This window comes from Acipenser ruthenus, chromosome 3, assembly GCF_902713425.1.
Source record: "Acipenser ruthenus chromosome 3, fAciRut3.2 maternal haplotype, whole genome shotgun sequence".
Lineage (NCBI taxonomy): Eukaryota > Metazoa > Chordata > Actinopteri > Acipenseriformes > Acipenseridae > Acipenser > Acipenser ruthenus.
Window position 1 is genome coordinate 8,239,559 of NC_081191.1, and position 13,134 is coordinate 8,252,692.

General features: G+C 32.3%; 1 protein-coding gene across 2 annotated transcripts; it reads left to right on the top strand.

Annotated features, from left to right (window-relative positions):
- Positions 1–1,674: 1,674 nt before the first annotated feature.
- LOC117395010 (twist-related protein) lies at positions 1,675–3,433 on the top strand. Of its 2 annotated transcripts, none has more exons than XM_033993838.3 (2): positions 1,675–2,355; positions 2,860–3,433. In XM_033993838.3, the coding sequence occupies exon 1, from the start codon at positions 1,828–1,830 to the stop codon at positions 2,329–2,331; it is 504 nt and encodes a 167-aa protein (XP_033849729.1). In that variant the 5' UTR covers positions 1,675–1,827; the 3' UTR covers positions 2,332–2,355; positions 2,860–3,433. The 2 variants fall into 2 exon arrangements, with proteins under 2 accessions (XP_033849729.1, XP_058867726.1); XM_059011743.1 differs by having other exon boundaries at positions 1,675–2,242; positions 2,864–3,433.
- Positions 3,434–13,134: the final 9,701 nt, after the last annotated feature.

Here is a 13,134-nt window from a genome sequence, read left to right on the forward strand (position 1 = left end):
CCATCCTCGACCCATATTGACAAAATATAGGATGAATGAGGTTACGTTTTTTTTTTTTTGGCGGAGAAAAAATAAGGGTTATTATTATTATTATTATTATTATTATTATTATTATTATTATTATTATTATTATTATTATTATTGTTGTTGTTGTTGTTGTTGTTGTTGTGTGTTGTAATGCCTAAACATTTCTAGTACGTTTTTATGTATTATTTATAAGTGTGTGTTTACAGTGTTGGAATTGAATAAATATATGTCTGCTTAGTGTCTCAATGTATCCCCGTTTATATGTTTTCCTTTTCTAATTTGATCGCTCTATCACATTCAGGGTAAAAGTTAATGAGGGGTAACGCAAGTGGGCTACTCTTTTTCAGCCCGAAACCAGCAGTAGCTAAATTGTCCCAGACTTGTTCTCTTGACAGGGAAACCCAATATAAAAGGAGGAGCTAACTTTGCCGTTCTACTGAAACATTCTCCTACCTCCCAAGACCAAAGCACACGCTTGAAACCCTATTATCGAGTAGAACTTGTAACACGTGATGTGGATTCGCTTGATAATTTTTTAATAATAGTATTATTGCATAACTGTTTTAGCAGACAGACATAGGAACGCATTTATAAGGAACGTATTTATGAACATTATGCCATATATCCCGTCATGTTTGATTGAAAGCATTTTCATTCTTCATACATATGTGATGTTTATTATTCTAAGGTCATACTGAAATGAATTAGGCCTGATTAATTATGGCTATTTTAATGCTTACCAATATACAACAGGCACATGCAAATATATTTAAAAATGCATATTTTGTAGTACTTACATGTCTCAGTCAAGTAATACAGGAAAATGCCCCAATGTACTACATCTTATTATTATTACAAGTGCTTACTGATACCAAGTTATTATTATTATTATTATTATTATTATTATTATTATTATTATTATTATTAATAATAATAATTTATTTATTAGCAGACTACATCACAGTTTTCTCAATCTACAGGTTGTCAATGTATAGTTAAAAGTAAAGCTACACACTAAACCAGTAAATTAAAACAGTGAGTGTACATGTTTTGTTTTGTTTTTTGTACACAGGTCTATGCTTAATTAAACCCTATGTATTAAAGCAATCATTGTTTTGAAAACATGTCAAATACAACCTATAACATTTCAGATGTCTGGAAAATATTTGGTCTCAATTTTGTTTTATACTCCATTCACCTGACACCAATGTTTTTGTTTGTTTGTTTTTTGCTTTTCTAAATTAATTTTAAACACACAAAAACACCTTAATTTAAAATATCTAAATAGCTAAATATCTAGTTTACATTTTTTATGCTCTTGCAATTGTAATTACTTGCAAAGCAAACATATGAAGGAAGCGTTTTTTAAGCAAAACTCAAATGTGAGGTTTACTCGAGCTAAACTTTTTTTTTTATCTAAAATATAAAACTACCTTTGTTCTGTTGGGTTACATAATACTCTGTGACAATCCGAATCTATTTCGAAAGAACCGAATCTTGTATAACGGATACTTTTTGATAGTTTGATAGTTCCTTGGCCGCCCCCACCCCCATTTTTCACGTAAGTGGCCTTCTTGACCAATCATCTCGCTCTCCAAATACTTTGCGCCATCCAGACTATAAGAGCTCTCAAAGTTTCCAACAAGTCAGACACCTCGTCGCTAAGGACAGTATTTGGATACTTCCACAGACCTTATTAAACAAACGTATAGTAGCCAATACTCTAGACTTGTTTTGTGAAAATAAAGACACCTAGCCCTGTTTTTTTTTTGTTTTTGTTTTTTTAAATAAGTTAAACTGATGTTTGAAGAAACGATGCAAGACGAATCCAGCTCCCCGGTGTCTCCAGTGGACAGCCTTAGCAACAGTGAAGAAGAACTGGACAGGCAGCAGAAAATATGTGGGAGGAAAAGGAGACCGAGCAGAAAAAATGGGGAGGATTCAGATAGCCCTACCCCTGGGAAAAGAGGAAAGAAATCCAACAGTAGCAGCCCGCAGTCTTTCGAAGAACTTCAGACCCAGCGAGTTATGGCTAACGTACGGGAACGACAGCGAACACAGTCCCTCAACGAAGCCTTTTCTTCCTTACGGAAAATTATACCCACCCTGCCTTCTGATAAACTCAGCAAAATTCAGACGCTCAAACTGGCAGCCAGGTACATCGACTTCCTCTACCAAGTACTACAGAGCGATGAACTGGACTCCAAAATGGCAAGTTGTAGTTATGTGGCTCATGAGAGATTAAGCTATGCCTTTTCAGTATGGAGGATGGAGGGCGCTTGGTCCATGTCTGCATCTCACTAGCGTCTGGGAAAATAGCGCAACATGGTATGCAATTTTTTTTAATTATTATTTTTTAATTATTCTATTTACATTTTCATATTACTAATTTAGAGACGCGAATTGAGATATTGGCAAGTTGCAGTTATGAAGTATAATAGAAGAAATCAACTGTTGGTCCATTTTACTTATAAGGTACTATATATGTGTGTGTGTGTGTGTGTGTGTGTGTGTGTGTGTGTGTGTGTGTGTGTGTTTGTGTGAGTGTGTGTGTGTGTGTGTGTGTGTGTGTGTGTGTGTGTGTGTGTGTATTTTTAAACATGCCTACACATTTTAACTGTCCCTAATGAAACAAAAAATATAAATATAAATACATTGTTTTTATTTTTTCATTTTTATTTTAATGCATTTGTTAGTATACATTATTTGCAACAGGATTCCCCCACCTTCCCTACCTGGGTTGGTTGTATATTGTCACATGAGCCACCTAAATAAGTTGAATTACTTATAAAACTATATGAACAGATTGATAAAGCATATTTTACTTTGCAGGTAGCAACTGGTTTCCATTTACCTATCAGAGATTGGGAGTCTGGAGTCTGAAGTTGGATATGTACAAACCTGATGCAGGGTTTTCTTAGGGGATATGAAGATATTAAACCCAAAGAGCACAGGGCTTGGGGAGCACTTACAGAAAAAAAGGCCATGGACACTGAACAATGACATGTGCGGCTACACAATCTAAAACTCTACATTCTGATCTATATTATTTGAAACATTTGTATCTGACGATGAATGATGGAACTTTCTTCGTTACTATGCATGCCTTCTGACCAGTGCCTATCTTCTATGGAGAAGAAAGCATAAAAAGATGGTCTTTCAATGTAGAGGCTGTCCATGAAAACATTTTCTAGCCATAAAAATGTTTTTAAAACTAGGTTCTTACCTGTTATACAAAACATTAGGTACATGACCCTACTAAAATACATTTTATTTATTTATTGATGACCTATGTTCTAATGCAGAATAGATCAGGTGTCTATAAATGCATTCTTATTATTATGATTGTTTGTAAATAACTTTGTATATTTTTCTGCAATAAAATAAAATATGATTTAAAACTTAATACAGTAGTAAGCTTTGTTCTATACTTTAACTACAGGAGCACATCTCGCGTATGGATAGTTGTTTAGGTTATAAAGACACCCAGGAGATGGCAGATCTAGCACAAATAAACGGGGTTCAAAGTAAAATAAACTAGCTACTGACAGACATACTTTTTGTAAAGTCAGCTTTATTATTCAGTCATGATATGAGACAAGGTGGTCGTGAGGTTTTCACCGTGTTGTCTTAATGTAATAGCCTACATTACAAAGTTTACTTACGTTGGTAGAATTCGTTTTTTTCATTGTATGTAAATTGGTTATTACTGTAGTATACAGGTTTGACATTGTTTCTTTTTTAATGTGATGTATAAGTTGCATATTGTAAACACATTATTTAACACACAACAATTAAATGTAGAACATAGACTTTCTCAAAACTTTTGAGACAGGATGTTGAATTCAGTGCAATGCCATGACCTTTGTTAACAGAAGGAGGTCATCTAGTATGTTTATTTTTGTTTGTTTTGTTTATTTTTTTAGACAAATAATAATAATAATAATAATAATAATAATAATAATAATAATAATAATAATAATAATAATAGATTGCGGTAATTTAAAGTTGAACAATACGTTAGAAAATGTAATCCGTAAAATACATTTAGATCTCATCAATCGCTTTCAGGAAAATAACCTCAATATTTTGACACGTTCAGGAAAAGACAAACGAAACATACAGTGTGTATTTTAAAATTGTATTGATTTGATGTTGTCAAACGAAGTTTACATGAACGTTCCATTGATACGCGTTTTACATTTGTTTTATTTATGGGTTCAAAGACCAACTTACAGTATTTTAAAGATATATATATTTATTCAGCTGTTTCGAACATTGGAGCATTAACCAATGCGCGCAATAGCCTGCTTGTCACTGGGACAGACTTTACGGCTCCGAGTCCTATACGATTGGGTTATAAATAATAACAATAATAATAATAATAATAATAATAATAATAATAATAATAATAATAATAATAGGTTAGGCATATACGCTAGGCCTATATTGTGTACAAACTTTGAGTGAAACTGTAGTGTTGTTAAACACACATAGAATTAGGCATCCACAATTCATTGAGATGATTTTGTGTATATATTTAATTAATATAAAGTGATGCAGTACCTTGCAAAAAGTATATGTTCGTTTGGTGGTTGTTTGTTTTGCATGGGGAGATACGAAGCCGTATTTAAAGTCATAGCAAGCTTTCAGAAATGCTGCTTTTGTTCTTTGAACCATTGTAACATTTTTAAACAGCAGATCAATTATCATGCAGTGTGCCATCTTTAGTTTTTAAAAGTTCTATAAGCTGAACTATAGGCTACTCGAGAAACCATACAAAACAATATCTGAACATTATTCCTTAGATTCTATGTTAGGTATATGTATGCAGTGGGTAACTAACAACTTGTCTTTGAAAAGCGAAGGTCTGAACATGTTTGGGCCGTTAATTGTATTTTTTGTTTTACTGAGCCTGTCTATACCCTGACCAAGGTATTATGTTGAACGTTTTAATATGCTAGTTTAATAATATTTAGTCATTCCGTCATTTTCTTTTTAGAAAATAAGGGTAGTGTGCAGATTGCGCGGTTTGGCAGGCTCATATACCTAATCATTTTCTCTCGGCCAGTATCAAATTCTTCCCAGGCACATGAATTTTCTTGAAGGGCTGCCCAAAAACACTTTAAAGTGCAATTTTGTCTGTCTTGTATGATGTACGGTGGGTTTTCCCTGCATCTGCAATTTAAAAAACAATAAACAAACAAACACGCAGGAACAAATGTTTGGGAAATTCAACAAATGCACAGATAACTATTTACCTGCAGTGCTGGTAAACACAATGCAATTGAACTACTCACGTAAATGTAATGACAAAAAATAAATAAGGACCCCTTTTGTTTTGTATTAGGCTACTTGCACAGTTTAATGTCCACTCAAATCCCAATTGATTTCACATAGTCCCATGTTAGTGGAAAAAATCTCAATCCATCACCAGCCCCCCCGAAACGAAATCATTGCTACGTCAGTGATATTAACCATCATCAAAAAAAAAATCTCTATCCATCCCCGAAACCAGATCCTGGCTACGCCACTCGATTGGTATGACGTAATTAGAAATAACTATTCCGTTTAGAGTAAACCCTGTTGCTTGATGCATGGATTTAACATTAGGGCAGGAAAAGTATTTGGAAATTATCTGCGCTCAATGGTCTTGCAAATCAAAGCACGTGTTTGTTTGAAGAAGGTGTGTAATTGGAGTTTAAGGCATGTATGGAATTCCCAGATGTCTATAAAGCAAGTAGAAGCATTTGGCACGTCACTTGAAGGTGGAGCAGGTTAAAATCACTTGCACAAAAGTCCTTTTCACGGCTGCAACAGTCAGCCATTTATAAATGAGTGAATTGATAAAAAAAAAAATCAGGAAAACACTGTTCAAGGTCACCAAATTGAATTTCATAGTACCTTGCAATTGCATATATATATATATATATATATATATATATATATATATATATATATATATATATATATATACATTTATTTTCAATTATTAATATTTTACTTAAATAATATAGTTTTATTGACAGCCATATACCGATATTGTACATATAAACGGCAACATTTTAAGTGTACATTAAAGACCATTATATTTTTCATATCATTCGCTAATTAATTCTGACACATGACTCAGAACTAAAATGAAGAGAACAATATTGGAGGCTATATCATGTCAAATTCTCACATTTCCCTCGCCCAAAGATTAAGCAAGTCTAGGATTAACGGCGATATTCTAGCTAAAGGAATTTAGCAAGGGAGAGGGTAGGCAGGCACCTGAATGAAAATTATTTTGTCCAGATGTTAGTGTTTTTGCTGAAAAAAAAGGTCACGTGAAATGAACAGATGTAGCTTTAAATGGGACACGCCTTCAAATACATACAGAAAAGTGGATGAAATAAGATTTTGAGCATTAATCACTCGCAGTGATAGAATTCAAAAGAAAGAGAGTTTTATTTTTTATTTTTATTTTTATGTTAACTGTTAGACAATGACATTTAGGTATGAGGCATTTTTTCGCAATCAAGCCGAGTTTGTTTGAAGCGTCTTGAGAAAGTATCGGATCTCGGTTTGTGGAAGCTGAGACTAATCGATTACTCTTTGAAGTGTCTGATGGATGGAAAGAAGAGAAATGCCGTTTTGACATATTTTCCTATCCCAAGAAACGCAGAGCGGCTGAAAGACAGCGGTATGCACGTGAAGTGTTGTGATCAACTTTTATGTAACAGCTCCTTCTTTCAAAAGGCAAACGATTTTATCCTAAAAGACTGTTAAATGGAATTAAAATAGGTCACTTCAGCTTGCTTCTTTATCATTATTTACTGCACATTTTTAAACGGTGGTGTAGGTCATACTGTAGGGCAGGCTATGATACACATTAGCAAATACTGGAAGTCTGTAAGTGTACTAGACGGTCTGTGCTTTGAATATGTAGAACGAAATTCTGTGATATGTCTAATATGTAGCCTAACGGAGACTCTACATTGTTATGTTGAAAGCCCACCTTACCTCATATCTTCTTTACGTTTAGAATTACAAAATGTTTATTCTGGAGTTCAATCATTTGTAATCATTACCTATACAGACAGTGGTAATGACAGATTATCGTCACCATTGTTAGGAGCAGTGCTAAAGCATGCAAACACAGTATTTATGCTCAGTGCTTGGGGAGACCAGACGTAATCATACACAGCTATGGCCAAACAGTTTTGCATCACCCTATAGAGTTAACTAATTTTGTGTCATAAAGTCGAATGGAACTTGCTGACTAATATTATGTTAACATATTTAATTACCTACCGCTTAGTTATCAATATACTTAATGAAAAACTAAAATCATTTAAAAAATGTGACATTTATAATTCGAACATGAAATACTGTACTACTATTATGGCTTCCGGTAGCCTTTTGCGATATCATTTTGTAATGTCTTTAATTATATAACATTAAATAACATTATATTCATATTTTTTATTTTTTATTTTGTCTCAACCCTAAACTTCTAGGTGATGCTAAACTTTTGGCCATAGCTGTATATAAATGGACTCCCCAAGTACTTAACATTATTATTATTATTATTATTGACAAATAGGAAAAGGGAAAACATAGGCTAACTAAATTAGTTGCACGAGCTATCCTTAACACAACTTGAATATCTTGTTTTATGTATTTATTTATTTATTTAGAATTTTCTTTTGTATATAAGAAATCACAGGAGCAATTTTTTTTGTATTAATAAAACCTCATTTTAATTACCTTTTTACTCTAAATAATAATAATAATAATAATAATAATAATAATAATAATAATAATAATAATAATAATACCAGTACTACTTATTATGATATTTTGTAGAACAGTATTCAATATATATATATATATATATATATATATATATATATATATATATATATATATATATATATATATATATATATATATATAACGCAGTTGAATGTTTGTGGGTCTCTTAGTAGAGATTATTTCTCCTTTTCCTTTCTCATTCACTGTGTTCAATTGTATAACAATATGTTTTGAATTAGCAACATACAGGCGAATATTAAGACATGTTAAAACATTTTAAGACGTCTGATGCAGTCTGATGATATTAACCGTTTTACCTTCTGTGTATAAAAAAGTGAAAACAATTGGGTTTGATCAAAAGACTTATAAAATTGAACAAAATCAGTTTCCCATCTTGTAACAACCGTGTTTATTTATCTTGAACTTGAAAACTTCTCACACTTGGCCCATGCGGCTCTATCATTATACAAAACGCAATTCTGTTTCAACATATTTGGAGATAATATGCATTTAAACCCGTTCTATTTTATACAGTGTATTTATCATTATGAAACATATCTCATATATGTCATGCAATGCAATATAAACTACACCGTTACGTTAAACAAATATAATGTATTCTGAGCACATGTCCATGTAAGCAATACACTACATAAATACACAAATACCTACATAAATAAATATCTACATTAATACATAAATATACTTAATATATAGTTTCCCCCAACTGTAATAAACGTACAAATATATCCGTCTTTGATCTCGGGTTAGGGTTGAATGTATGAGAAGTCTCAAGCCATGTACAGTATATCTATATCTATATCTCTATTATTGCATTCAAACTCTCAATACACAAACATGTTTATGGATTGAAAAGTCCTTCTTTGATCTCGGGTTAGGGTTGAATGTATGAGGAGTCTCAAGCCATGTACAGTATATCTATATCTATATCTCTATTATTGCATTCAAACTCTCAATACACAAACATGTTTATGGATTGAAAAGTCCTTCTTTGATCTCGGGTTAGGGTTGAATGTATGAGGAGTCTCAAGGCACTCGTTTGATTTGAAGGTTTTTCATGATTTATTACTAACGGCTCTTTTGTTGACACTTCCAGATGCCAAACGCCTAAGCTGCTTATAATAGTTCCCATGTTTGTAGTGTAAATGGAACATAAGCGTTCATGATTCTGTCATGACGTCATTAACTACATAAATGACTAGGCATTGATCATGCCATTTTTAATCTCTTCCAATTTTTAATTGATTTACATTAACATACATGTTGGAGCAGATCTCAGTTTACCTGCCTTGCATTCACCAAGCTGCTATAATGGAAATCTGTCTTACGGAGATATTGCCATACTTTAAAATAGAAAAGGGAACCTGCCTTGAACCAGCATTAGCCTTTAGGCCCAAAACTTTAAATGGTTAGTGATCAGTAGGTTCCCCTCACTTATGACTCACTGTGGACTAATTGCGAACTTTTTAATAGGTGCTAGTTGCATAGTTTTACCGGTAAACTCTAAGATCGCTTTTTATTTTTAGACACTTCAATTTAATTTGTAGAGTGGTTTTTAAAACAGACACATATACTATTAAGCTAAAAAAAAAAAAAAAAAAATCGAAATATCCTATTACAAGACAATACTTTATGACAGAATATGAAAATAATAATAATAATAATAATAATAATAATAATAATAATAATAATAACTTGGTATCAGTAAGCACTTGTGTGAATGCATCAGCGTGGAGGTGCGTGAGAGAGAGACTGGACAGAAAGAGAGAGAGGAAGAACATAAGAACATAAGAAAGTGTACAAACGAGAGGAGGCCAGCCCATCTTGCTCGTTTGGTTGTTAGTAGCTTATTGTTCCCAGAATCTCATCAAGCAGCTTCGTGAAGGATCCCGGGTGTCAGCTTCAACAACATTTCTGGGGAGTTGGTTCCAGACCCTCACAATTCTCAGAGAGAGAGAGAGAGAGAGAGAGAGAGAGAGAGAGAGAGAGAGAGAGAGAGAGAGAGAGAGAGAGAGAGAGAGAGAGAGAGAGAGAGAGAGAGAAATGTATTTATTTATCACACATGTTTTGTGTTTGCTATATGAAAAATATCATATGTACCTTTCCAATTCTCTACAAAACAAAACAAAACAAACAAACAAACAAACAAACAAAAAAACTGAACGGCAACAAAGACAAAAACACCTGCACCTGAAAATACTGGGTGTTCCTTTCATAAAATAATCGGCAATAGATTATCCTTTTTTTAATACCTAAAACAGAGTTACTGTTTTTCTTTCCTTCAGCATTTTTAAAAACGGCAATAGCTGAACCATAGTTTACTCAGTTTGTAATGAACCTTAAAGACGTACAGTATTATTAAGGGTTAAACTGTCCTATCGTTTCCAGGAAAAAAACTACCACAAATTCAACCTTTTAGATATTGACATTTTTAAACTATGACAAAGATATTCTTAAAACAACTGTCCATCTTTTATTTTTTTTAGACAGAGCATACAAACTATTTATTAATAACTTGGGCTACCTAGTCCCATAAACAACCTAACACCAGAACGTGTCACTATATAGTATATAGTATATTAACTCAGGCAGCTTCCATTAATCAATTAACAAAAAAATAAATCGATTAATATTTCTATAACTTGTGTGAATAATCGATCCATCTTTAATAGATTAAACACCTTAATATGTATTATATGACATTTCCATAATTATTATTATTATTATTATTATTATTATTATTATTATTATTATTATTATTATTCATGTTATGGAATTCAGATTCTGATTGGTATTCGTCTTTATATTTTAATTATTTCGTTTGTTAGTAGTTCTTCGCTAAGTGAATCATTTGTCTTTAAATTTCCTTTCAATAATTTAAAAGTAGAATTTTAGCGCTTTACTTGCTATGAATATGTAAGCAAAGCACCTGCTACAATACATGTAAATGATTCCCATTCACTTTTTGTGAAACGTGTTTTAATACATTACAATGTAACCAAGCTGGAACTAAATAAACTTGATAAGCTTGGCAACATAACACACGCGAACTAAATTCTTCTTCTTCTTCTTCTTCTTCTTCTTCTTCTTCTTCTTCTTCTTCTTCTTCTTCTTCAAATAATATATGAAACAATTACACAAGTTGCAAAAATATTAAGGAATGTAGTGCAATTATTATTATTATTATTACTATTATTATTATTATTATTATTATTATTATTATTATTATTATTATTATGCAAATGATCTACTAGATAAATCTGTAAATCTGTACTACTGCACATTTCATTACAATAAAGAAATTATAACACAGTATTAAAATGCATCAATAATAAGACACAATAATACAAAACAAAAACGCTAAGTCTAAGGTTGAGTAACAATTTACATTTTTCTGATAAATCTATCATCAATATATATATATATATAGTTACATTCATGATTTGTCTACAATATTTCTCAGCATAGGCCTGAGCTATAATATTACAGCCTAATGAAACAGGAGCTTCAGGACTGCCGAATTCATTGAATCCCGGTTTGTTTACAGTATCGGTAAGTGAAAGTTGTGAGGAGGATAGTATAGCCTACATATTAAACTAATATGTGTAATAATAGCCTGCAGTTACTATAATGAAGAGGTTACATATTGTCAGTTGCTGTATTGTATGCTGTGCATGGCAACAAGTGGACAGCTAAATCTGTTATTTTTTTGTTATTTTTGTAAATCAAGTTGTTAAAGTTATCATTGCAATTAAAATACTTCTGATTAGTACAGCATATTATGCATTCAAATCTTATTTCATACTTATTTCACTCTCAAACATTACAATGGTTTACAAAATGAATAAGAACATCGTTGAACATATCTGCCTCTGTAAATGCATACTCTTAATCACTTATATTTAAACAAAGAACTGTTTTAGAATGCAGGTAAATCATATTTTATTTACATGAACATGTTACTGAGTAAACAAAGCATAATACAAAACACAGAACTGAAAAACAATTTGTACAATAAGTTTGTAAATTGTGGCTAAACAGTACATCAACACAGAATACTGCCTTTGAGTAACAGCAATACAAATATACAGGTAATATAGTTTTCAAGAAACCATTACATTTATCAGGATCTTTGTCTGCTATTACCTGTACAAAATCAGTGACTTATGCATTATTGTATATTGTTAGCTGTTTTCCAAAGGTCTCCCTTTTTTCTGCCACCATGAGTCACGTTCACTTCCATTGACTAACTACCATTAAATGTAATAAAACGATAAAAAAGAAAGTACATTTTATTAAAAGACGTTGTGTTCCACAATGTTCATGTACCGATTCTTATTGCAGTATGAACGCATTCTTTGTACAATTACATACTTAAAACAACTGAAGTATATGGATCTTTTACAAGCAACATTTCATAGATATACCAAGCCAATGAACCTAAAACTGTGGTGTCATAGAGTGATTATAGTAGGTATTTTGGCTTCTTATGTGATCTCAATACATTTTGTTGTGATGTAGTTGAAAATGAGATATTTACTCCCACAATTTAATTCAATTGTTCAACCTAAAAACAGCCCTTGAAACACAGATCTCAATTCAAGGGTGTCCTGGCCAAGCCTGCAGGATACTGCATCACAATTCAAACAAGCCCCTATATGCATTTACGATATAAAATATTAAAAGTTTATAATTATCTAACAAAGTGTGAATGTGTGAGTGGAAAATAACTGTCATCGAAGGAATAGTACTTACAAACAGCTTTCAGTGAATCTCCTTAACTATGCTTTGTGAGCCAAAGATATACAATAACTATATCACTTTTAACAAGCTCTAGAATCTTTGAAACCTCGACATTCAGACAGTCACTGTACTGGAGGGTATAATTCCTGTTATTGTGTCCTGGCTGCATTCGCTGTGTTGGTCTGTTTAGTAGGAGCATCACTTGCACTTCACAAATTGTGTTTGATTTAAACACTGCCACTCTCTATGTTAGCCTCACTCTACTCTCCAATACAGATAACAGCGATGAGTATTGTATGGATATTTTCTAAATAGATCTTATACAGCTTTTATATACTATATTCATGTTTTGCAACACAGTCTTACATGTGACCTGGTATTTTAACAATCCACATAATCACTGAGTGGCAGTAACATCCTGTATAAGAGTCAATATTTATTCCTGTATAAGTGACAATTACATTTGATGCTGTTTCGGATCACTGTAGCAATGTGGTTAGAAAGAACCATGTGGGATTCCTAAGTTTGAATATCTGTAACCAC